Below are 23,560 nucleotides of genomic sequence, written 5' to 3'. Positions count from 1 at the left end.
TGACACTGACAGTAGTAAGTAGTGATGTGACACTGACAGTAGTAAGTAGTGATGTGACACTGACAGTAGTAAGTAGTGATGTGACACTGACAGTAGTAAGTAGTGATGTGACACTGACAGTAGTAAGTAGTGATGTGACACTGACAGGCTGACAGTAGTAAGTAGTGATGTGACACTGACAGGCTGACAGTAGTAAGTAGTGATGTGACACTGACAGGCTGACAGTAGTAAGTAGTGATGTGACACTAACAGGCTGACAGTAGTAAGTAGTGATGTGACACTGACAGTAGTAAGTAGTGATGTGACACTGACAGTAGTAAGTTGTGATTTGACACTGTAACAGACTGACAGGAGTAAGTAGTGATGTGACACTGTAACAGACTGACAGTAGTAAATTTTGATGTAATGTTCTAATAATCTGACATTAGTAAGTAGTGGATATGACACTAAAAGACTGACTGACTGACTGTAGTGATGTGACACTGTAACAGACTGACTGTAGTGATGTGACACTGTAACAGACTGACTGTAGTGATGTGACACTGTAACAGACTGACTGTAATATTGTGACACTGTAACAGACTGACTGTAGTGATGTGACACTGTAACAGACTGACTGTAGTGATGTGACACTGTAACAGACTGACTGTAGTATTGTGACACTGTAACAGACTGACTGTAGTGATGTGACACTGTAACAGACTGACTGTAGTGATGTGACACTGTAACAGACTGACTGTAGTGATGTGACACTGTAACAGACTGACTGTAGTGATGTGACACTGTAACAGACTGACCGTAGTAAGTAGTGATGTTTACATTTTTTACATTTACATTTAAGTCATTTAGCAGACGCTCTTATCCAGAGCGACTTACAAATTGGTGCATTCACCTGATGACATCCAGTGGAACAACCACTTTACAATAGTGCATCTAAATATTTTAAGGGGGGGGTGAGAAGGATTACTTTATCCTATCCTAGGTATTCCTTAAAGAGGTGGGGTTTCAGGTGTCTCCGGAAGGTGGTGATTGACTCCGCTGTCCTGGCGTCGTGAGGGAGTTTGTTCCACCATTGGGGAGCCAGAGCAGCGAACAGTTTTGACTGAGCTGAGCGGGAACTGTACTTCCTCAGTGGTAGGGAGGCGAGCAGGCCAGAGGTGGATGAACGCAGTGCCCTTATTTGGGTGTAGGGCCTGATCAGAGCCTGGAGGTACTGAGGTGCCGTTCCCCTCACAGCTCCGTAGGCAAGCACCATGGTCTTGTAGCGGATGCGAGCTTCAACTGGAAGCCAGTGGAGAGAGCGGAGGAGCGGGGTGACGTGAGAGAACTTGGGAAGGTTGAACACTAGACGGGCTGCGGCGTTCTGGATGAGTTGTAGGGGTTTAATGGCACAGGCAGGGAGCCCAGCCAACAGCGAGTTGCAGTAATCCAGACGGGAGATGACAAGTGCCTGGATTAGGACCTGCGCCGCTTCCTGTGTGAGGCAGGGTCGTACTCTGCGGATGTTGTAGAGCATGAACCTACAGGAACGGGCCACCGCCTTGATATTAGTTGAGAACGACAGTTTGTTGTCCAGGATCACGCCAAGGTTCTTAGCGCTCTGGGAGGAGGACACAATGGAGTTGTCAACCGTGATGGCGAGATCATGGAACGGGCAGTCCTTCCCCGGGAGGAAGAGCAGCTCCGTCTTGCCGAAGTTCAGCTTGAGGTGGTGATCCGTCATCCACACTGATATGTCTGCCAGACATGCAGAGATGCGATTCGCCACCTGGTCATCAGAAGGGGGAAAGGAGAAGATTAATTGTGTGTCGTCTGCATAGCAATGATAGGAGAGACCATGTGAGGTTATGACAGAGCCAAGTGACTTGGTGTATAGCGAGAATAGGAGAGGGCCTAGAACAGAGCCCTGGGGGACACCAGTGGTGAGAGCGCGTGGTGAGGAGACAGATTCTCGCCACGCCACCTGGTAGGAGCGACCTGTCAGGTAGGACGCAATCCAAGCGTGGGCCGCGCCGGAGATGCCCAACTCGGAGAGGGTGGAGAGGAGGATCTGATGGTTCACAGTATCGAAGGCAGCCGATAGGTCTAGAAGGATGAGAGCAGAGGAGAGAGAGTTAGCTTTAGCGGTGCGGAGCGCCTCCGTGATACAGAGAAGAGCAGTCTCAGTTGAATGACTAGTCTTGATGTAATGTTCTAATAATCTGACATTAGTAAATAGTGGGTGTGACACTATAACAGACTGAAAGTAGGAAGTGTTTTTTATTTTATTTTATTTGACCTTTATTTAGCCAGGTGGGCAAGTTGAGAACAAGTTCTCATTTTCAACTGCGACCTGGATAAGAATAAAGCAAAGCAGTTCAACACATACAACAACAGAGTTACACATGGAATGATCAAAACATACAGTCAATAATACAGTTGAAGAAAATCTATACGCAGGCAATTAATAGGCCGTGGTGGCGAAGTAATTACAATATTCCAATTCGACACTAGAGTGATTGATGTGCAGAAAATGAATGTGAAAGTAGAGATACAGGGGTGCAAAGGAGCAAGATTAATAAATAAATACAGTATGAGGATGAGGTAGTTGGATGAGCTATTTACAGATGGGCTATGTGCAGGTGCAGTGATCTGTGAGCTGCTCAGGCAGCTGGTGGTTAAAGCTAGAGGGAGGTTAGAGTCTCCAGCTTCAGGAATTTTTGCAAATCATTCCCGACATTTGCAGCAGAGAACTGGAAGGAATCTAGAGCGATATACCTGCTGGATATACCTGCTGGAGCGTGGGCTATGGGTGGGTGCTGCTATGGTGACCAGTGAGCTGAGATAAGGCGGGGCCTTACGTATCAGAGACTTGTTGATGACCTGAAGCCAGTGCGTTTGGCGACGAGTATGAAGCGAGGGCCAGCCAACGAGAGCGTACAGGTCGCAATGGTGGGTTGTATATGGGGCTCTGGTGACAAAACGGATGGCACTGTGAAAGACTACATTCAATTTGTTGAGTAGAGTGTTGGGGGCTATTTTGTAACTGACATCGCCGAATTTGAGGATCGGTAGGATGGTCAGTTTTACGAGGGTATGTTTGGCAGCATGAGTGAAGGATGCTTTGTTGCGAAATAGGAAGCCGATTCTAGATTTAATTTTGGATTGGAGATGCTTAATGTGAGTCTGGAAGGAGAGTTTAAAGTCTAACCAGACACCTAGTTATTTGTAGTTGTCCACATATTCTAAGTCAGAACAGTCCAGAGTAGTGATGCTCGGCGGGCGGGCAGGTGTGGGCAGCGATCGCTTGAACAGCATGCATTTAGTTTCACTTGCATTTAAGAGCAGTTGGAGGCCACAGAAGGAGAGTTGTATGGCATTGAAGCTCGTGTGGAGGTTAGTTAACACAGTGTCCAAAGAAGGGCCAGAAGTATAAGTATACAGAATAGTGTCGTCTGCGTAGAGGTGGATCAGAGAATCACCAGCAGCAAGCGACATCATTGATGTATACAGAGAAGCGAGTCGACCCGAGAATTGAACCCTGTGGCACCCCTATAGAGACCGCCAGAGGTCCGGACAACAGGCCCTCCGATTTGACACACTGAACTCTGTCTGAGAGGTAATTGGTGAACCAGGCGAGGCAGTCATTTGCGAAACCAAGGCTGTTGAGTCTGCCGATAGGAATGTGGTGATTGTCAGAGTCGAAGGCCTTGGCCAGGTCGATGGCAGTCGATGCACAGTAATGTCTCTTATCGATGGCAGTTAGAATATCGTTTAGGACCTTGAGCGTGGCTGAGGTGCACTCATGACCAGCTCGGAAACCAGGTTGCATAGCGGAGAAGGTACGGTGGTCTAAGACCTTATAAGGATAGGTATAGGTCTGTGGCAGTTTGGGTCTAGAGTGTCTCCCCCTTTGAAGAGGGGGATGACCGCGGCAGCTTTCCAATCTCTGGGAATCTCAGACGATACGAAAGAGAGTTTGAACAGGCTATTAAACGGGTTTGCAACAATTTTGGCAGATCATTTTAGAAAGAGAGGGTCCAGATTTTCTTGTCCGGCTGATTTGTATGGGTCCAGATTTTGCATCTCTTTCAGAACATCAGCTAGCTGGATTTGGGTGAAGGATTAATGGTGGGGGCTTGGGCGGGTTGCTGTGGAGGGTGCCGGGCAATTGACTGGGGTAGGAGTAGCCAGGTGGCATGGCCAGCCGTAGAGAAATGCTTATTGAAATTCTCCATTATAGTGGATTTATCGGTAGTGACATTGTTTCCTAGCCTCAGTGCAGTGGGCAGCTGGGAGGAGGTGCTCTTATTCTCCATGGACTTTACAGTGTCTCAGAACGTTTTGTAGTTTGTACTACAGGATGCACATTTCTGCTTGAAAAAGCTAGCCTTAGCTTGTATATTGTATATTGTGTATATTGGTTCATAACTTCCCTGAAAAGTTGCATATCACAGGGGCTATTCAATGCTAATGCAGAACACCACAGGATGTTTTTTTGCTGGTCAATGGCAGACAGGTCATGAGTGAACCAAGGGCTATATCTATTCCTGATTTTTAAAAATGATGAATGGAGCATGCTTATTTAAGATGGTGAAGAAGGCACTTTTAAAGAATAACCAGGCATCCTCTACTGACGTGATGAGGTCGATGTCATTCCAGGATACCCCGGCCAGGTCAATTAGAAAGCCTTTTCACTGAAGTGTTTTCGGGAGCGTTTGACAGTGATGAGGGGTAGTCGTTTGACCGCAGACGGATGCAGGCAATGAGGCAGTGATCGCTGAGATCTTGGTTGAAAACAGCAGAGGTGTATTTGGAGGGCAAGTTAGTTACGATAATATCTACGAGGGTGCCCGTGTTTAGTGATTTGTGGTTGTACCTGGTAGGTTCATTTATAATTTGTGTGAGACTGAGGGCATCAAGCTTGGATAGTAAGTAGTGATGTGACACTGTAACAGACTGATAGTAGTACGTAGTGGGTGTGACATAGTTCTGCCGAAGTTGACAGCATGATGTGTTCTGTGTCTTTCAGTTCCCAGACAACCTGCCTTGCTCTGTGTGTCTGCAGCCGGCTCCATCCGATGTGGGCAAGGTGAGTAACACAGCCAGCAGCAGCCTTTCTACCTCAATTCATGTGCGCTGTGTGGTATTCTAAATTCTCAACCTCCTCTGCTCACAGCGCTGCGCTGTCGAATTCGAAGTAAAGGCTTTCTGTGCCGAGAACCAAGATGAGAAAATTGAAAAGCGGTAAGTTCAGACTCAGAAACAAACATTATATTTTATTTAACCCTTATTTGGCTAGGCAAGTCAAATTCTTACTTTCAATGACAGCTTACACCGGCCAAATCCGGATGGCGCTGGGCCATTTGTGCGCCGCCCTATGGAATTCCTAATCACGTCCGGTTGTGATACAGCCTGTTGAATTACAGTGCAGTTCCACCTTCCCAATTCATACACTAAACTCAGCAAAAAAAATAAACGTCCTCTCACTGTCAACTGTGTTTTTTTAGCAAACTTAACATGTGTAAATATTTGTATGAACATAACAAGATTCAACAACTGAGACAAAATCTGAACAAGTTCCACAGAAATGTAATAATGTGTCCCTGAAGAAGGGGGGAGAGGCAAAAAAAGTAACAGTCAGTATCTGGTGTGGCCACCAGCTGCATTAAGTACTGCAGTGCATCTCCTCCTCATGGACTGCACCAGATTTGCCAGTTCTTGCTGTGAGATGTTACCCCACTCTTCCACCAAGGCACCTGCAAGTTCCTGGACATTGCTGGGGGGAATGGCCGTAGCCCTCAACTTCTGATCCAACAGGTCCCAGACGTGCTCAATGGGATTGAGATCCGGGCTCTTCGCTGGCCATGGCAGAACACTGACATTCATGTCTTGCAGGAAATCACGCACAGAACGATCAGTATGGCTGGTGGCATTGTCATGCTGGAGGGTCATGTCAGGATGAGCCTGCAGGAAGGGTACCACAAGAGGGAGGAGGATGTCTTCCCTGTAACGCACAGCGCTGAGATTGCCTGCAATGACAACAAGCTCAGTCCGATGATTCTGTGACACAACGCCCCAGACCATGACGGGTCCACCACCCCCAAATCGATCCCGCTCCAGAGTACAGGCCTCGGTGTAACGCTCTCTTCCTTCGACGATAAACGCGAATCCGACCATCACCCCTGGTGAGACAAAACCGCGACTCGTCAGTGAAGTTTACTTTTTGCCAGTCCTGTCTGGTCCAACGACGGTGGGTTTGTGCCCATAGGCGACGTTGTTGCCGGTGACGTCTGGTGAGGACTGGCCTTACAACAGGCCTACAAGTCCAACCTCTCTCAATCTATTGCAGACAGTCTGTGCACTAATGGAGGGATTATGTGTTCCTGGTGTAACTTGGGCAGTTGTTGTTGCCATCCTGTACCTGTCCTGCAGGTGTGATGCTCGGATGTACCGATCCTGTGCAGGTGTTGTTACACACGGTCTGCCTCGGTGAGGACGATCACCTGACCGTCCCGTCTCCCTGTAAGCGCTGTCTTTGGCATCTCACAGTACGGACATCGCAATTTATTGCCCTGGCCACATCTGCAGTCCTCATGCCTCCTTGCAGCATGCCTGAGGCATGTTCACGCAGATAAGCAGGGACCCTGGGCATCTTTTTTTGTTGTTTGTCAGAATCAGTAGAAAGGCCTCTTTAGTGTCTTAAGTTTTCATAACTGTGACCTTAATTGCCTACCGTCTGTAAGCTGTTATTGTCTTAACGATCGTTCCACAGGTGCATGTTCAGTAATTTTTTACTGTTCATTGAACATGCATGATAAACCGTGTTTAAACCCTTTACAGTGAAGATCTGTGAAGTTATGTGAATTTTTACCATTATCTTTGAAAGAAAGGGACACTTCTTTTTTTGCTGATTTTATATTGTCTTTAGTTTCTCTGGATATTTGTGTATTCTGGTTTACTGCACTACAGGTCCAGGTCATTGCATTTCAGAATCTAGTGTTAAACTGCATGACAATTCTTCACCAAGCCACCAGGCTACTTACTGATTGTTGCGCTTTGTCTCCCACAGGAGCTCTGTGCGTCTGGCCATCCGTAAGATCCAATACGCACCGGAGGATAGTAAAACCATCCCGTCCTCAGAGATCACCTGTGAGTTCCTCATGTCGGACAAACCCCTGCATATGCAGGTCAGCCTGGAGAAAGAGGTACGTTTTCCTTCAGAGAAACCAATAAGTCAGCATCAGTTCCTCACCATGGGCTAGAATTGTAGGAGAAAAACTTTGAACATAGGGGAGTGACAGAAGCCCTGGAAAGGCAAGATTTAAAATGAGGAGTTTAGATTTTTTTATTGATACATTTTAGATGTGTATTAAAATCGTGGGGTGTAGAAATTGTAATGCACCAATATATATTTTCAAATAACTGCCATTTTTCTGGCCCGCAAATGGCTTTTTACGAACGAATCAGTGCTGAAAAACATCTCAATGTGGCTGGAATGGAACATTTGTATCCTGTATATGTGACTGTGATCTATGGTTGTCTCGCCGAGTGATCTAAAGATCACTGTAAGTTGCTCTGGATAAGAGGATCCGCTAAATGACTAGTATGTAAAATGTGAATATTGTACAATACAGATGTCATATTACTGTATTGTTTCATAAAAAAATATATGCATCTACTGTAGTACCAGTCAAAAGTTTGGACAATATTTTCTACATTGTAGAATAATAGGGAAGACAACAAAACTATGAAATGACATATATTTTAGATTCTTCAAAGTAGCCAGCTTTGCACACTCTTGGCATTCTCTCAATCAGCGTCATGAGCTAGTCACCTGGAATGCATTTCAATTAACAAGTGTGCCTTGTTAAAACTTCTTAAGGATGACGCAGAATACAGTTCCCATGCAGGAACATCACTCAGCGGAATTTCAGAGCGCCACCTATAGTTTTTGATAAAACTCAAACTTTCATTAAACTTTCATTAAAATACACATTCAAGGTAGTGAATTAAAGCTACACTCGTTGTGAATCTATCCACCAAGTCAGATTTGTAAAATGCTTTTCGGCGAAAGCATGAGAAGCTATTATCTGATAGCATATACAACCAAAATACTGCAACGTCACCTAACACGACAGATTTTGCGTTAGCCGGCGCCACCCAAAACGCAGAAATGAAATATAAAACATTCATTACCTTTGCGAGCTTCTTTCTTGGCACTCCTAGATGTCCCATAAACATTTATTTGGGTCTTTTTTTCGATTAAATCGGTCCATATATAGCCTAGATATCGATCTATGAAGACTGTGTAATCAAGGAAAAAACTGAGTTTGATAACGCAACGTCATTTTTAAAAATTAAAAAAGTAGACGATAAACTTTCACAAAACACTTTGAAATACTTTTGTAATGCAACTTTAGGTATTAGTAAACGTTAATAATCTATCAAAATGATCACGGGGCGATGTATATTCTTTAGCTCCACGTCTTGAAATCATGTCCGGATATTTCTCAACCAAAACATCCTGTCGGAGACCGGAAGAAATCTGCTCCCTTGTTTCGGTTTGACCAAGAAACAAATCCGAGACAAATGACAAGACTGTTGACATCGTGTGGAAGCTGTAGGTATTGCAACCTCAGCCCCATTTAATGTGGGTCACTTTTAACAATTGGTTGAAATGGCGTGATTGGTTGAAAATCAGTGATCAGATTTTCCTGCACGTTTCGATGAAACGCACGTTCTGTTATAGTCACAGCCGTGATTTAACCAGTTTTAGAAACGTCTGAGTGTTTTCTATCCACACATACTAATCATATGCATATACTATATTCCTGGCATGAATAGCAGGGCGCTGAAATGTTGCGTGATTTTTAACAAAAAGCTGCGAAAATTCGCCGTCTCCATAAGAGGTTTAAAAGTTAATTTATGGAATTTCTTTCCTTAATGCGTTTGAGCCAGTCAGCTGTGTTGTGATGAGGTAGGGGTGGTTACCTCTGCTGCAGAGGATAATTAAGTTCATTAGAGTTAACTCCACCTCAGATTTCAGTCCAAATAAATGCTTCACAAAGGTCAAGTAACAGACACATCTCTACATCAACTGTAGACTGCATGAATCAGGCCTTCATGGTCATATTGCTGCAAAGAAATTATTACTAAAGGCCACCAATAAGAAGAAGAGACTTGCTTTGGCCAAGAAACAAGAACAATGGACATTAGACCAGTGGAAATCTGTCTTTTTGTCTGATGAGTCCAAATTTGACGTTTTTGGATCCATCTGCCATGTCTTTGTGAAATGCAGATTAGGTGAACGGATTATCTCCGCATGTGTGGTTCCCACTGTGAAGCATGGAGGAGGATGTGTTATGGTGTTGGGGTGCTTTGCAGGCACACTTAACAAGCATGGCTACCACTGCATTCTGCAGTGATACGACATCCCATCTGGTTTGCGCCTAGTGGTACTATAATTTGTTTTTCAACATGACAATGACCCAAAACACACCTCCAGGCTGTGTAAGGACTATTTCACCAAGAAGGAGAGTGATTGAGTGCTGCATCAGATGACCTGGCCTCCACAATCACCCGACCTCAACTCAATTGAGATGGTTTGGGATGAGTTGGACCACAGAGTGAAGGATTTAAAAAAAATGTAACCTTTATTTAACTAGGCAATTCGTTTTAGAACAAATTCAGCATACATGGGAACTCCTTCAAGGCTTTTGCTGGTTGAGATAATGCCAAGAGTGTGCAAAGCTGTCATCAAGGCAAAGGGTGGCTACTTTGAAGAATCTCAAATAGAAAAAATGTTTTGATTTGTTTAACACTTTTTTGGTTACTACATGATTCCATATGTGTTATAATATGTGTTCTAAAATGTGGAAAATAGTAAAAGATAAAGAAAAACTATTAAATGAGTTGGTGTGTCCAAACCTTTGACTGGTATTGTATCTAGATGTCATACATGTATAATTTGTACAGTTCTTTATAAAAAATGTAGTTATTTGTCACATTTGACTGTGTAAAAGGGTTTATAGGGTTTTGCAACAAAACCTGATTATTTTTCTCTCTGAAATTAAACCGTTGTGATAGATTTCAAACAAATACATGTATGCCATTGAGCAACCCCATGCATTGAAAAGGTGGGGAAAAAAACACACCAGTCTCTTACATAAGTTCTTTAAAACAATAAAAGCTATTTTAAATGGATATATAGTGTTTTGGAATCAAACTCTTCAAATGAAAATGAAACCAAAACCTAATGAAACTGTCATAACTGTCTCTGTCTGCCACTCTCACTCTCACTCTATTTCCAAAGTTGTGGACACAGTCACATGACTTGAGTTATAAATTTGATGACTTGAGACTTGACTTGATAGAAAATAAAATAACTTGAGAGACGACTTTGACTTAAGACCAATGACTAAAAATGTCATCTGACCAGGTTTTGCAATGTTTTGTTACTAATTTTGTGGCACAGCATTTATGTGGATTACTCTGCATGCAGCCAGAGATTGTTGCCTCAATGTCTCCCTTGCAACAACAAAAAATGCAACAAATTAGCTAGTGAAACGCAGACTTGCTCCTCTGATTGGACAAGCAAAATGTCAATCAACACAGGTCGGGTGAGCTAGCGAACAGATTGCTGTACAGCTGTAGGATAGGGTGCAGCGCAAATTGTATGGAGAGAGCATTTTGTCCTATAGCTTGTCAATAAGGAGCTATACAGAGCTCTCTGCATTGTTACAAAATTTGAGAGATGTACAGTTCTTGATATGGCCGATGTGTGCCTCCGAAGGCTCCGCAATTGCGTTATACCCTTCATATGAAGCCTCTGACCACATTCATCAGATCAAGCATAAATTGGCTTTTACGCATCAACAAGCATTGCAGTGCCATCTGAAGAAATTACCTAAAATCACCAGTGGCCAGACATTTTCATGAGGCTAATCATGCTGTGACTGATCTTACATTCTGTGCCATTGACCGAGTTTTCTCAAGCCGCAGATGCCGCAATATGGATGATTGCCTTCTCCAGTGTGAAGTCCGATGGATCTTCCACTTAAAGATTCTACTCCCGGGGAGCACGTGATGCCGTGGAGCTGAGCAGACGTTGACAAACCGAGCTCTTCAAAGTTATTCTATTTTTACCTAAATAACAACGTTGAAACAATATTCTAACATCGGCTGATAAATTGTCAAGTACTTACATTCCCAAAAAGCCATGGACCTCCGACCGAGAGGCAAGAAGGACGACCAAAACGTTGTTGATTCCCAAGATAACGATAACGCTACAGCTAGCAAGATTAGCATTAGCCCTCATAACGCAGACGACAGTTCCAGACTGTTGCTCTCAGCAGCCTCTTGCGAGCCTGCCGACATGCTGGCTACTCTCCTCCGGGAAATTCAGGATGGTAACAGAGGTTATTCTCTGAAAATTGATAAGAAATTGGCTGAACTTCATTCTTCCATTGACGACCTGAAATCCTCCATGAATGATCTCCTTTTGAGAACGACTGAGGCAGAGTTGCACATTAGCACAGTTGAAGATACCATCGCTAGACATGACCAGGTCTTGATACAACTGCAAAAGGACAATGCCAAGGTAGATCAGATGGAGAACCAGAGTAGACGTAATAATATCCGTGTGGTGGGATTGAAAGAGGACAGCGAGGGCCGTGACCCGGTCCGTTTCTTCACTCAATGGATCCCTGAGGTCCTAGGCATAATCAACTTCACCAAGCCACTGGAAATCGAACGCGCCCACAGAACATCGGCGCCGAAACCCCGGCCAGATGAGCCCCCACGAGCCGTCCTGATCAGGTTCCTCCGTTTCCAAGACTGAGAGAAGATACTGCAACTCGCAAGAGCCAAAGGGGACATCACCATCGATGGAAAGAGGGTCAGCCTTTTCCCAGATATGAGCGCGGATCTCGCCAGACGCCGCAAGCAGTTCAGACCTGCCCCCAAAGCACTGAAGGAGAAGAACATCACCGGCTACCTCATCCACCCTGCGCGGATGAAAGTTCAGTACAAAGGCCGAAGCCATCTCTTCAACACACCGGGTGAAGTGCACACTTTTCTCAAAGAACTGAGCAATGTCTGAGCCAGGACTGTCTCTCTGGGGGATAAAATGCAGTTTGTTTGTTTTCTCTTATCCGGATTGAACTGCTGGTATCTCCCGGTCACTATAATTGATTTGTACATTTTCAACTAACCGTATCTTCCCGGGGTGAGTTCTATTACATTTACAGGAGAGTATATTTTGGTTTAGTCCATATCTACTGGGCGAAGCAATAAGTGGGTTTAGGCCCACTGCTTTCCCCCTCATTTATGTTCATCTTTCGAAAATAGACTCAAGCATCCCTTACCGTGGGCAGTAAATAATATATAATATAATATATGATCGTCATAAATATCTATTCACAACGTTTGTTTAGAGAGCTCGCAGGTTTTAGTTTACGCCAAGGTTTAGCTAATAAGAGCAAGATGGAAAGCGAGCATCAACGTATCTCTACAAGTGTATTCATGTTTGATTGTTGGGATTGTTGTTTTAGTCTGGGTGGGATTTTTATAATTTTTTTCTTCATTTTTTCTGTTTATTGTTTCCTTCCTAAAGAGACACACAGGTCACCTTTGTGCTCAAACCAAAGTTGAAACATTTCCTAATTATCTGCATATGATAGATTTCTATTCAGTTACATATTTACATTTACATTTAAGTCATTTAGCAGACGCTCTTATCCAGAGCGACTTACAAATTGGTGCATTCACCTTATGACATCCAGTGGAACAGTCACTTTACAATAGTGCATCTAAATCTTAAAGGGGGGGGGTGAGAAGGATTACTTATCCTATCCTAGGTATTCCTTAAAGAGGTGGGGTTTCAGGTGTCTCCGGAAGGTGGTGATTGACTCCGCTGTCCTGGCGTCGTGAGGGAGTTTGTTCCACCATTGGGGGGCCAGAGCAGCGAACAGTTTTGACTGGGCTGAGCGGGAACTGTACTTCCTCAGTGGTAGGGAGGCGAGCAGGCCAGAGGTGGATGAACGCAGTGCCCTTGTTTGGGTGTAGGGCCTGATCAGAGCCTGGAGGTACTGAGGTGCCGTACCCCTCACAGCTCCGTAGGCAAGCACCATGGTCTTGTAGCGGATGCGAGCTTCAACTGGAAGCCAGTGGAGAGAGCGGAGGAGCGGGGTGACGTGAGAGAACTTGGGAAGGTTGAACACCAGACGGGCTGCGGCATTCTGGATGAGTTGTAGGGGTTTAATGGCACAGGCAGGGAGCCCAGCCAACAGCGAGTTGCAGTAATCCAGACGGGAGATGACAAGTGCCTGGATTAGGACCTGCGCCGCTTCCTGTGTGAGGCAGGGTCGTACTCTGCGGATGTTGTAGAGCATGAACCTACAGGAACGGGCCACCGCCTTGATGTTAGTTGAGAACGACAGGGTGTTGTCCAGGATCACGCCAAGGTTCTTAGCGCTCTGGGAGGAGGACACAATGGAGTTGTCAACCGTGATGGCGAGATCATGGAACGGGCAGTCCTTCCCCGGGAGGAAGAGCAGCTCCGTCTTGTCGAGGTTCAGCTTGAGGTGGTGATCCGTCATCCACACTGATATGTCTGCCAGACATGCAGAGATGCGATTCGCCACCTGGTCATCAGAAGGGGGAAAGGAGAAGATTAATTGTGTGTCGTCTGCATAGCAATGATAGGAGAGACCATGTGAGGTTATGACAGAGCCAAGTGACTTGGTGTATAGCGAGAATAGGAGAGGGCCTAGAACAGAGCCCTGGGGGACACCAGTGGTGAGAGCGCGTGGTGAGGAGACAGATTCTCGCCACGCCACCTGGTAGGAGCGACCTGTCAGGTAGGACGCAGGGGAGGACCGAGCCGGCCTGGAGGATAGGGGGCATAGAGAGTCAAAGGATGCAGAAAGGGAGGAGAGGAGGGTTGAGGAGGCAGAATCAGGAGATAGGTTGGAGAAGGTTTGAGCAGAGGGAAGAGATGATAGGATGGAAGAGGAGAGAGTAGCGGGGGAGAGAGAGCGAAGGTTGGGACGGTGCGATACCATCCGAGTAGGGGCAGTGTGGGAAGTGTTGGATGAGAGCGAGAGGGAAAAGGATACAAGGTAGTGGTCGGAGACTTGGAGGGGAGTTGCAATGAGGTTAGTGGAAGAACAGCATCTAGTAAAGATGAGGTCGAGCGTATTGCCTGCCTTGTGAGTAGGGGGGGAAGGTGAGAGGGTGAGGTCAAAAGAGGAGAGGAGTGGAAAGAAGGAGGCAGAGAGGAATGAGTCAAAGGTAGACGTGCGCCTCCTATAGTCCAATCTCTCTCCTTAACACAGATTGTAAACTGGTCACCAAGATGCTATCTAAGAGACTGGAGTCATGTCTTCCCCTGTTGGTCAACCCAGATCAGACTGACTTCATAATTAATAGATTGTCCTCCAATAATCTCAAAGGTTCTTTGGTATAATTCACCTTGCTAACAAAAACAAAATACCTAGTGTCGCAGTCTCCCTCGAACCTGAAAAGGCCTTTGATAGGGTTTAATGGCCATACCTCTTTCGCGTCTTGGAAAAGTTTGGTTTAGGTACCGTGTTTGTAAATTTGATAAAATCACTCTACAAATCTCCTAAAGCTAGGATTGCTACCAATGGGATTACTTCCTCATCTTTCCCTCTTTATAGGGGGAACAGACAAGGTTGCCCAATTAGCCCCCACCAAAGAATCGTTGGCTGAGGCTATTAGAACGTGCCCTGTCATACATGGCTTTGAGGTGGGCCCCCATACCCATAAATTATCACTCTTTGCGGACGACCTTATCTTATTCCTAACAAACCCTCTCTCACAGATCCTGCTACAGTGTTATAGTTCTTATGTCTTTTGATCAGCTGAAACAGAAATAACACTTGCCTAACAGGGACTTCTTTAGCTACCTACAACTACAAAACTTTATTAGGGTGACTCTCAAGGGACAATGGAACCTACCTAAGATGTCACCTATTGAATAACTGCCACGCAGACCAACCACTGTTCAAGACCATTTCCCGTGTTTACAATGCTCTTATGTCAGGACTAACACTGCCTGGGCTAGATAAACCCCGACTTAGATGGGAGAAGGATCTGGGTATTGATCTTGATGAGGATCTATGGAGTGACCTATGCAGGGATGTTGTTAAATCCACATTGAACTCCAGACTGATCCAGTTTAATTTCCTCCATCAGCTCTATATCACCCCATCTAGACTGCACAGGGTCAACCCAGATATCTCCTCCCTTTTTATTTTTTTTTATTTTTTATTCTACCTTTATTTTACTAGGCAAGTCAGTTAAGAACAAATTCTTATTTTCAATGACGGCCTAGGAACAGTGGGTTAACTGCCTGTTCAGGGGCAGAATGACAGATTTGTACCTTGTCAGCTCGGGGATTTGAACTTGCAACCTTTCGGTTACTAGTCCAACGATCTAACCACTAGGCTACCCTGCCGCTCCCTATGGTTTAGATGTGGCTCAGATGAAGGAACATTCCTCCATTCCACTTGGCAGTGTTCAAAAGTACACGGTTTCTGGCAGGGGGTATGCGATACCATATCCTCAATTCACAGGGTTGCATTCCCTTTAGACCCGGAGGTCTGTCTACTGGGTAACTTTACTAACACCAATCTTAGGCAAAGCCATACTTTAAAGCTAACAGAAATATTGCTAGCGATTGCCAAGAAATGTATTGAAATGGAAATTGGATTCCTCCCTGCCAGTTGCAATGTGGCTATCGGAAGTTAATAGTTGTATCCCTATGAAGAAAATCACTTACTGCTTGAGGAATCGCTGGCTACGTCCCTTCCGTCTTCAAGAGAGCGAGAGTTGCACCCCTTCTGAAAAAACCTACACTCGATCCCTCCGATGTCAACAATTACAGACCAGTATCCCTTCTTTCTTTTCTCTCCAAAACTCTTGAACGTGCCGTCCTTGGCCAGCTCTCCCGCTATCTCTCTCTGAATGACCTTCTTGATCCAAATCAGTCAGGTTTCAAGACTAGTCATTCAACTGAGACTGCTCTCCTCTGTATCACGGAGGCGCTCCGCACTGCTAAAGCTAACTCTCTCTCCTCTGCTCTCATCCTTCTAGATCTATCGGCTGCCTTCGATACTGTGAACCATCAGATCCTGCTCTCCACCCTCTCCGAGTTGGGCATCTCCGGCGCGGCCCACGCTTGGATTGCGTCCTACCTGACAGGTCGCTCCTACCAGGTGGCGTGGCGAGAATCTGTCTCCTCACCACGCGCTCTCACCACTGGTGTCCCCCAGGGCTCTGTTCTAGGCTCTCTCCTATTCTCGCTATACACCAAGTCACTTGGCTCTGTCATAACCTCACATGGTCTCTCCTATCATTGCTATGCAGACGACACACAATTAATCTTCTCCTTTCCCCCTTCTGATGACCAGGTGGCGAATCGCATCTCTGCATGTCTGGCAGACATATCAGTGTGGATGACGGATCACCACCTCAAGCTGAACCTCGACAAGACGGAGCTGCTCTTCCTCCCGGGGAAGGACTGCCCGTTCCATGATCTCGCCATCACGGTTGACAACTCCATTGTGTCCTCCTCCCAGAGCGCTAAGAACCTTGGCGTGATCCTGGACAACACCCTGTCGTTCTCAACCAACATCAAGGCGGTGGCCCGTTCCTGTAGGTTCATGCTCTACAACATCCGCAGAGTACGACCCTGCCTCACACAGGAAGCGGCGCAGGTCCTAATCCAGGCACTTGTCATCTCCCGTCTGGATTACTGCAACTCGCTGTTGGCTGGGCTCCCTGCCTGTGCCATTAAACCCCTACAACTCATCCAGAATGCCGCAGCCCGTCTGGTGTTCAACCTTCCCAAGTTCTCTCACGTCACCCCGCTCCTCCGCTCTCTCCACTGGCTTCCAGTTGAAGCTCGCATCCGCTACAAGACCATGGTGCTTGCCTACGGAGCTGTGAGGGGAACGGCACCTCAGTACCTCCAGGCTCTGATCAGGCCCTACACCCAAACAAGGGCACTGCGTTCATCCACCTCTGGCCTGCTCGCCTCCCTACCACTGAGGAAGTACAGCTCCCGCTCAGCCCAGTCAAAACTGTTCGCTGCTCTGGCCCCCCCAATGGTGGAACAAACTCCCTCACGACGCCAGGACAGCGGAGTCCATCACCACCTTCCGGAGACACCTGAAACCCCACCTCTTTAAGGAATACCTAGGATAGGATAAAGTAATCCCTCTCACCCCCCCCCCCCCCTTTAATATTTAGATGCACTATTGTAAAGTGACTGTTCCACTGGATGTCATAAGGTGAATGCACCAATTTGTAAGTCGCTCTGGATAAGAGCGTCTGCTAAATGACTTAAATGTAAATGTAAATGTAAGGAATAAGTTAAAGACATTTTACAGAATTTGGCAACCTTTTATTGACTATATGGAGAATCTCCCCCCCACATCTCATTGATTGAGTCTATATATAATCCTCACATAATGTTTCACACGTAATGTATAATATGTAGCCTACGGCAGGTGATCCAATGTCTCGTTATTTTTTATATAATTTATATACACCTGTATTGTTTAGCATTTTCTGAACATGGCCGTCAATGTAAACGGTGATTTATGGATATAAATTGCATATTATTGAAAAAAACATAAATGTACTGTGTAACATGTCCTATTACTGTCATTTGATGAAGATTTTCAAAAGGTTAGTGAATTATTTTTCTTTTAATCCTGCGTTTGTGATTGCATCTTTTGTTTGACAAAATGGCTATATATTGGATCTGTCTTTGGTGGTGGTTTGACATAAATATGTGCTATGTTTTCGCCGTAAAACATTTTAGAAATCTGACTCGCTGGGTAGATGAACAAGGTGTTTATCTTTCATTTGAGCTATTGGACTTTTAATATGTGGAGGTTAAATATTTCTAAGAATATTTTTTCATTCTGTGCGCCATCTTTTGAGTTGAGCGTGGGGGGGGGGTGCCCTAGGGGAACGTGGTGATTTTTCCTCCTCCTCCTCTTCAAGCAGATCACGGGGATCTGGGACTGTTCCCCAGAAAGCAGTATATCGTTAGCGTTGGGCTCGTAAGACTCGTTAAAGTAAAAAAAGGATTCTGCCAGTCCGTGGTGAGTAATCGCAGTCCTTATGTCCGGAAGTTATTTTTGGTCATAAGAGACGGTACCGGCAACATTATGTACAAAATAAGCACAAAAAAAATTGTTACAAAAAACACAAATTAACGAACAAAAGAACACAAAATCCATCGGATTTAGTGATCACAATATAGTAACCATATCTAGTAACACCAAAGTTCCAAAGGCTGGGACTAATATAGTGTATTAGAGGTCATACAATAAGTTTTGTAGTGATTCATATTTGGGGGACTGCTGTTTCATGTAGAAAACACTACAAGAAACATACAAGGTCCAATTCCTCATTACAATTCCTCTTAAGTCGACCCTCTAATTTTTCGAACATTCTGTTAAAAATCACGCAACATTTCAGCGCCCTGCTATTCATGCCAGGAATATAGTATATGCATATGATTAGTATGTGTGGATAGAAAACACTCAGACGTTTCTAAAACTGGTTAAATCACGGCTGTGACTATAACAGAACGTGCGTTTCATCGAAAAGTGCAGGAAAATCTGATCACTGAAAATGGGAAAATATATCCATGCGCCACTTCAACCAATTGTTAAGTGACCCACATTAAATGGGGCTGAGGTTGCAATACCTACAGCTTCCACACGATGTCAACAGTCTTGTCATTTGTCTCGGATTTGTTTCTTGGTCAAACCGAAACAAGGGAGCCGATTTCTTCCGGTCTCCGACAGGATGTTTTGGTTGAGAAATATCCGGACATGATTTCAAGACGTGGAACTAAAGAATATACATCGCCCCGTGATCATTTTGATAGATTATTAACGTTTACTAATACCTAAAGTTGCATTACAAAAGTATTTCGAAGTGTTTTGTGGAAGTTTATCGTCAACTTTAAAAAAAAAATTTAAATGACGTTGCGTTATCAAACTCAGTTTTTTCCTTGATTACACAGTTTTCTAGGCTATATATGGACCGATTTAATCGAAAAAAAGACCCAAATAAATGTTTATGGGACATCTAGGAGTGCCAAGAAAGAAGCTCGTCAAAGGTAATGAATGTTTTATATTTCATTTCTGCGTTTTGGGTGGCGCCGGCTAACGCAAAATCTGTCGTGTTAGGTGACGTTGCAGTATTTTGGTTGTACATGCTATCAGATAATAGCTTCTCATGATTTCGCCGAAAAGCATTTTACAAATCTGACTTGGTGGATAGATTCACAACGAGTGTAGCTTTAATTCACTACCTTGAATGTGTATTTTAATGAAAGTTTGAGTTTTATCAAAAACTATAGGTGGTGCTCTGAAATTCCGCTGAGTGATGTTCCTGCATGGGAACTGTATTCTGCGTCATCCTTAAGAAGTTTTAACAGGCTGACAAGTGTGAAAGAACATTTGCTGTGAGTTAAAGCTTTTTTACAGCGGCATGTTTTTTGGACTTTCATATTATACTTGCAGTTATGTAGCCAATGTTCAATTTCATTGACTCAGTGTATAGACATGTTTACTGTGTGCTATTGGCTTTATGGACACCAGTGAGTGAACATTGTAATCTACATTTTTTGTAGAGGTCTTTTTCGACTTTTGTATTATACCTACTTACATTGTTGTAGCTTATGTTCAAGTTCAGTGAGTGTGTGTGAAGTTTTTTTGATACTTTTGATATGCTTGATGCTTGAATATAAAGATAATAATTTGAACATTTGAGCTAACTCTGGATATTTCATTCTCTTTTTAAAAAGTGTAGGCTAATAGTTTTGTGTGTCTAGCCTTGTACATTTGTATGTGCTATGATTGGTGTATTCCTAGAGAGTTTGAGGTTGCACCCATAGCCATAGCATACCTTGAAAACTGGTCAGTCCCAAATGTTTGTATTTTGTCATGTGGATAACTTTCTTCCCAGATGAACATAGTGGCCAAATGTATAACTAGTTTGGTACCCGTTACATCAACAGATAGGGTTAGCCTACAAAATTAGCGTTCTAGTGGTTTGCGTGAACAGGGTGGCCTGGGATGGAGTCAAATCCCCAGCTTGAATTGTTGTTTCAGTCCGCCCCTGATGATACTATTATGTTGATCTTATGGAATATTAGTCTCTGCATCCACAATTCCAGCAAAGAAGAAGAATACTTATATTTTCCGTTCAGATTACGAAAATGTGTCTTTTGCTTTCAAACCTTGGAGTACTCGGTCAGCCACAGTGCAGCACCCCTGACGCAATTTTTTGTGTTGATTTTGGTGCCTTGCTAAAGGGCACATCTGGCTCGACTTGACTTGCTCTTAGAATAAACGACTTGGACTTGACCCGTTATACTTCGGACTCGTATTGAGACACAAACCTTGTGATTTGAGACTTGCTTGTGACTTACACCCTCATTCCTCTATTAATAGTGGCTTGGTCTGTCTCTTCCTCTCTCTCTCCCTGCAGACACACTACCATGGTGAACCAATCAAGGTCAGTGTCTACATCAACAACAGCTCCAGCAGATCACTGAAAGACATCACTGTTGCAGGTGAGAATGTTGTTGTTGCTGTTGTGTGGCGGTGTGGTGTTTTGAAGTGACCTACTATATATGTTCATTCTGCCTGCCTCCTTCTACAGTGGAGCAGGTGACCAACGTGGTACTTTATTCCAATGACAAGTATGTCAGGGCAGTTGCCCTAGAAGAGACCTCGTAAGTATCAATCAATCAGTCTCTTGTTCAGACAATTTAATTGGATTTAATAAAATACATTCCCCATTGAATAACTTTCTACCTCTGTGTAGATTTTCTCTTTATGCTACCTTTATTGCTGGTGATTAGTTTTTGGTCAAATAAAGTTACATCATCAAGCTGGTGGAATCACAAATAAGGCAATGTCTTCCTATGTTTCCCCACAGAGATACAGTGCCCCCTGGAACAACCCTGAAGAACGTGTACACCCTCATTCCTCTATTGGCTGCTAACAAGGAAAGACGAGGCATTGCTCTGGATGGGAAACTGAAGCATGAGGACACCTGTCTGGCTTCCTCGAGCATGTGAGTGAGCATAACTACGCTCTGCTGCTCTGAGATCTCATACTGGTTTACATTTACAAGACGGCAGCAGAAGATCTCTAATATTCTGACCTGCCCCTCCCCCTCTCTCCTGCCTGCAGTGTGAAGGAGGAAGTCCTAAAGGAAGTGCAGGGTATGCTTGTGTCCTACAAAGTGGTGGTTAGGCTCAATGCTTCTGGGTGAGTATGTGAATCTTCTATAGCTAGCCATAGAATATCTACCATAACATAATCTAAGCTCCTATGTTAAATATTCTAAATAATACCACTTGATTTAATCTTCATTTAATCACCTTCTTTCCTGATCTATTCTCAAAAGGATGGTGGGATCTAGGTATGTCTGATTTCAACTAAATATGATTAAGTAACTGGTTCCACAGGCTTTTTTTTACTCTTCTTTTCGGTGAAAGTATTACGAAGTATTCATTTTTTTTATTTTTACATTGTAGTCACTCAGTCAGTAATAAAAAATAAAAATTAAAGTTTCTGTCATACCTATTCTCATTTTTGTGAATATATTTTTTGTTCCAGTGAGGTTGCAGTGGAGGTCCCATTCCGACTCATGCATCCTAAACCTGAGCCAGGTTAGTTCAGGGTCTCTTAATCCCCAGCCTCTCTCTTTATGTCCACAATGTCCACTATGTCTTTCACAAAGCTCTCCACCTACACCACCCTTCACTCTCCCTTCATCACCCTCCATCCATTCCCTCTCAGAGCCCTTGATGACTGACTAGGGCTGGGAGTTTTTCCCTGGACAGGTCACATAGTCTGGAAAATCTTCTGGCCTTTTAAATAACTGTCTACTGCACACCTTACAATCACTGTCACGCTTCTATTAGAACATTTTGCAGTCCGTTTCAAGCAGTGTTCAGAGGCCAATGTATTTAATCAGCTTGTCTTATTGCTGATTCCTCTTATTACTAAATCCACCCCAGTGACCCCACTGCTGTGTAGACAAGCTTACAAGTAGCTTTGTAATGTCCACACATACCTAATACGCCTCCATCCAGATTACATTTAGGCCTATATAGAGAGGACACAATCTCTTCTGATGACATTATTTTATGTTATCTTTTATGATGACCACTTTCTTTCCATTCCTTTTCCATACCTGGATCTGTTTGCATTATACAGCTAAGGAGGGGTAAGCCGCTCCTGTTTTGTTGTGATGTCATTTCATGCCACTCCCTGTTTTGTTGTGTGTGTTATCCATAGAAATAGAAAGACATTAAATGTAATGCTGAGCATCAAGATTTAACTTCCTGGCATGGGTACACTCAATATTGCCACCAGTCCGCCAATCACAGATCTTTGACTTGACTGTAGATGTCCGTTCTATATATTATATTTCTGTGTTGTGATTCCTCCTGCTTGCCTGTTGCTCCTATTATTCAGTGTTAGATCCTTTTGTTTTGCATTCTATTTTGTGTCACTGTGCGTCCTCCTGTTCCAATAGTCCAATAGGACTTGGCTAAATTGAATATTGATACTGATGTCTCCTTGTGTCCCTCTTTCCCTCTTTCTCTCTCTCCTCTCTCTCTCTTCTTTCTGCCCATCTCTCTCTCCCCTCTCTCTGTGCCTGTCCTTCTCCACCTCTTCAAATCGTTGTTAACTCAACACTTTGGCTGTGCTGGCAGTGAGTCTGATGACATGGTGTTTGAGGAGTTCAAGAGGGTCTACCTGAAAGGAGTCATCCCTGACGATGATGAGTCACCCACCGAGGCATGAGCGGGCTGTCCAAGGAAGCAGAGTTCTTGCATGGGTCAGCCACACTGTCGAGCCATGGCCAAAGGCCTAATGTACAACATCAGCTGGACGTCACAGCTTGAAATGCTGAGGGTCATGAAGAACCCGAAAGGCGAGATGATGTAGAGAGCTTTTAAGAATTGTCTGCTTATGTAATGTTGTCACTTGTCTGCTTTGCTGCATGACTCATTGCTCCATATTGGTATGGTCGTTATTGCTAAAGAGATGTGTTCTACATGACTTACCTGGTAAAATAAAGGAAAATCAATAGATAAAATAAGATTACTGTAGATGCCATGGTATTGCCATTCAGTATACCTGTAGACAAATCCAGACCCAAGGCCTATGCTTTATAGTAATATTCACTGTTGTATCGATTTACTGTACGTTATACAGAATACATCTGTACTGAATCACTATGGACTTTTTCTTTAACATTTTATTTGTGATTTTCTTAGAGAACAAGCATATACAGACATCCAAAAACATTTAAATGAATGTGATGGAAACCCAGTGTGTGATATGGGAGAAAAGGTTGCCTTCTGATACTTAAAGAAAGTGACCCTACATTAAGCACCCTGGCTCCTACAGAACACACACTCTTCCCCTATTTTCTTATTTTATCCATCTTTTTCTCTCCTTTACCTTTCATACAGAAGCTGTTCTGTTGCAGCACTTCC

At 44.1% G+C, this 23,560-nt stretch overlaps 1 protein-coding gene across 1 annotated transcript in view; it reads left to right on the top strand.

Annotated features, from left to right (window-relative positions):
- Positions 1 to 23,297, top strand: part of LOC123993166 (S-arrestin-like) — a 28,170-nt gene extending 4,873 nt beyond the window's left edge. Inside the window, exons 6-16 of the mRNA XM_046295021.1 lie at positions 5,012 to 5,071; positions 5,159 to 5,226; positions 7,052 to 7,187; positions 20,527 to 20,611; positions 20,701 to 20,773; positions 20,980 to 21,117; positions 21,237 to 21,314; positions 21,454 to 21,468; positions 21,666 to 21,718; positions 22,269 to 22,278; positions 22,772 to 23,297. Coding sequence (XP_046150977.1) covers positions 5,012 to 5,071; positions 5,159 to 5,226; positions 7,052 to 7,187; positions 20,527 to 20,611; positions 20,701 to 20,773; positions 20,980 to 21,117; positions 21,237 to 21,314; positions 21,454 to 21,468; positions 21,666 to 21,718; positions 22,269 to 22,278; positions 22,772 to 22,862 — 807 coding nt within the window. The 3' untranslated portion in view covers positions 22,863 to 23,297. The remainder of the gene's footprint in view (positions 1 to 5,011; positions 5,072 to 5,158; positions 5,227 to 7,051; positions 7,188 to 20,526; positions 20,612 to 20,700; positions 20,774 to 20,979; positions 21,118 to 21,236; positions 21,315 to 21,453; positions 21,469 to 21,665; positions 21,719 to 22,268; positions 22,279 to 22,771) is intronic.
- Positions 23,298 to 23,560: the final 263 nt, after the last annotated feature.

The sequence above is a fragment of the Oncorhynchus gorbuscha genome, linkage group LG13 (assembly GCF_021184085.1).
Source record: "Oncorhynchus gorbuscha isolate QuinsamMale2020 ecotype Even-year linkage group LG13, OgorEven_v1.0, whole genome shotgun sequence".
NCBI lineage: Eukaryota > Metazoa > Chordata > Actinopteri > Salmoniformes > Salmonidae > Oncorhynchus > Oncorhynchus gorbuscha.
The sequence above is the reverse complement of the archived record's forward strand: the minus strand, read 5'-3'. Positions and strand labels throughout refer to the sequence as shown.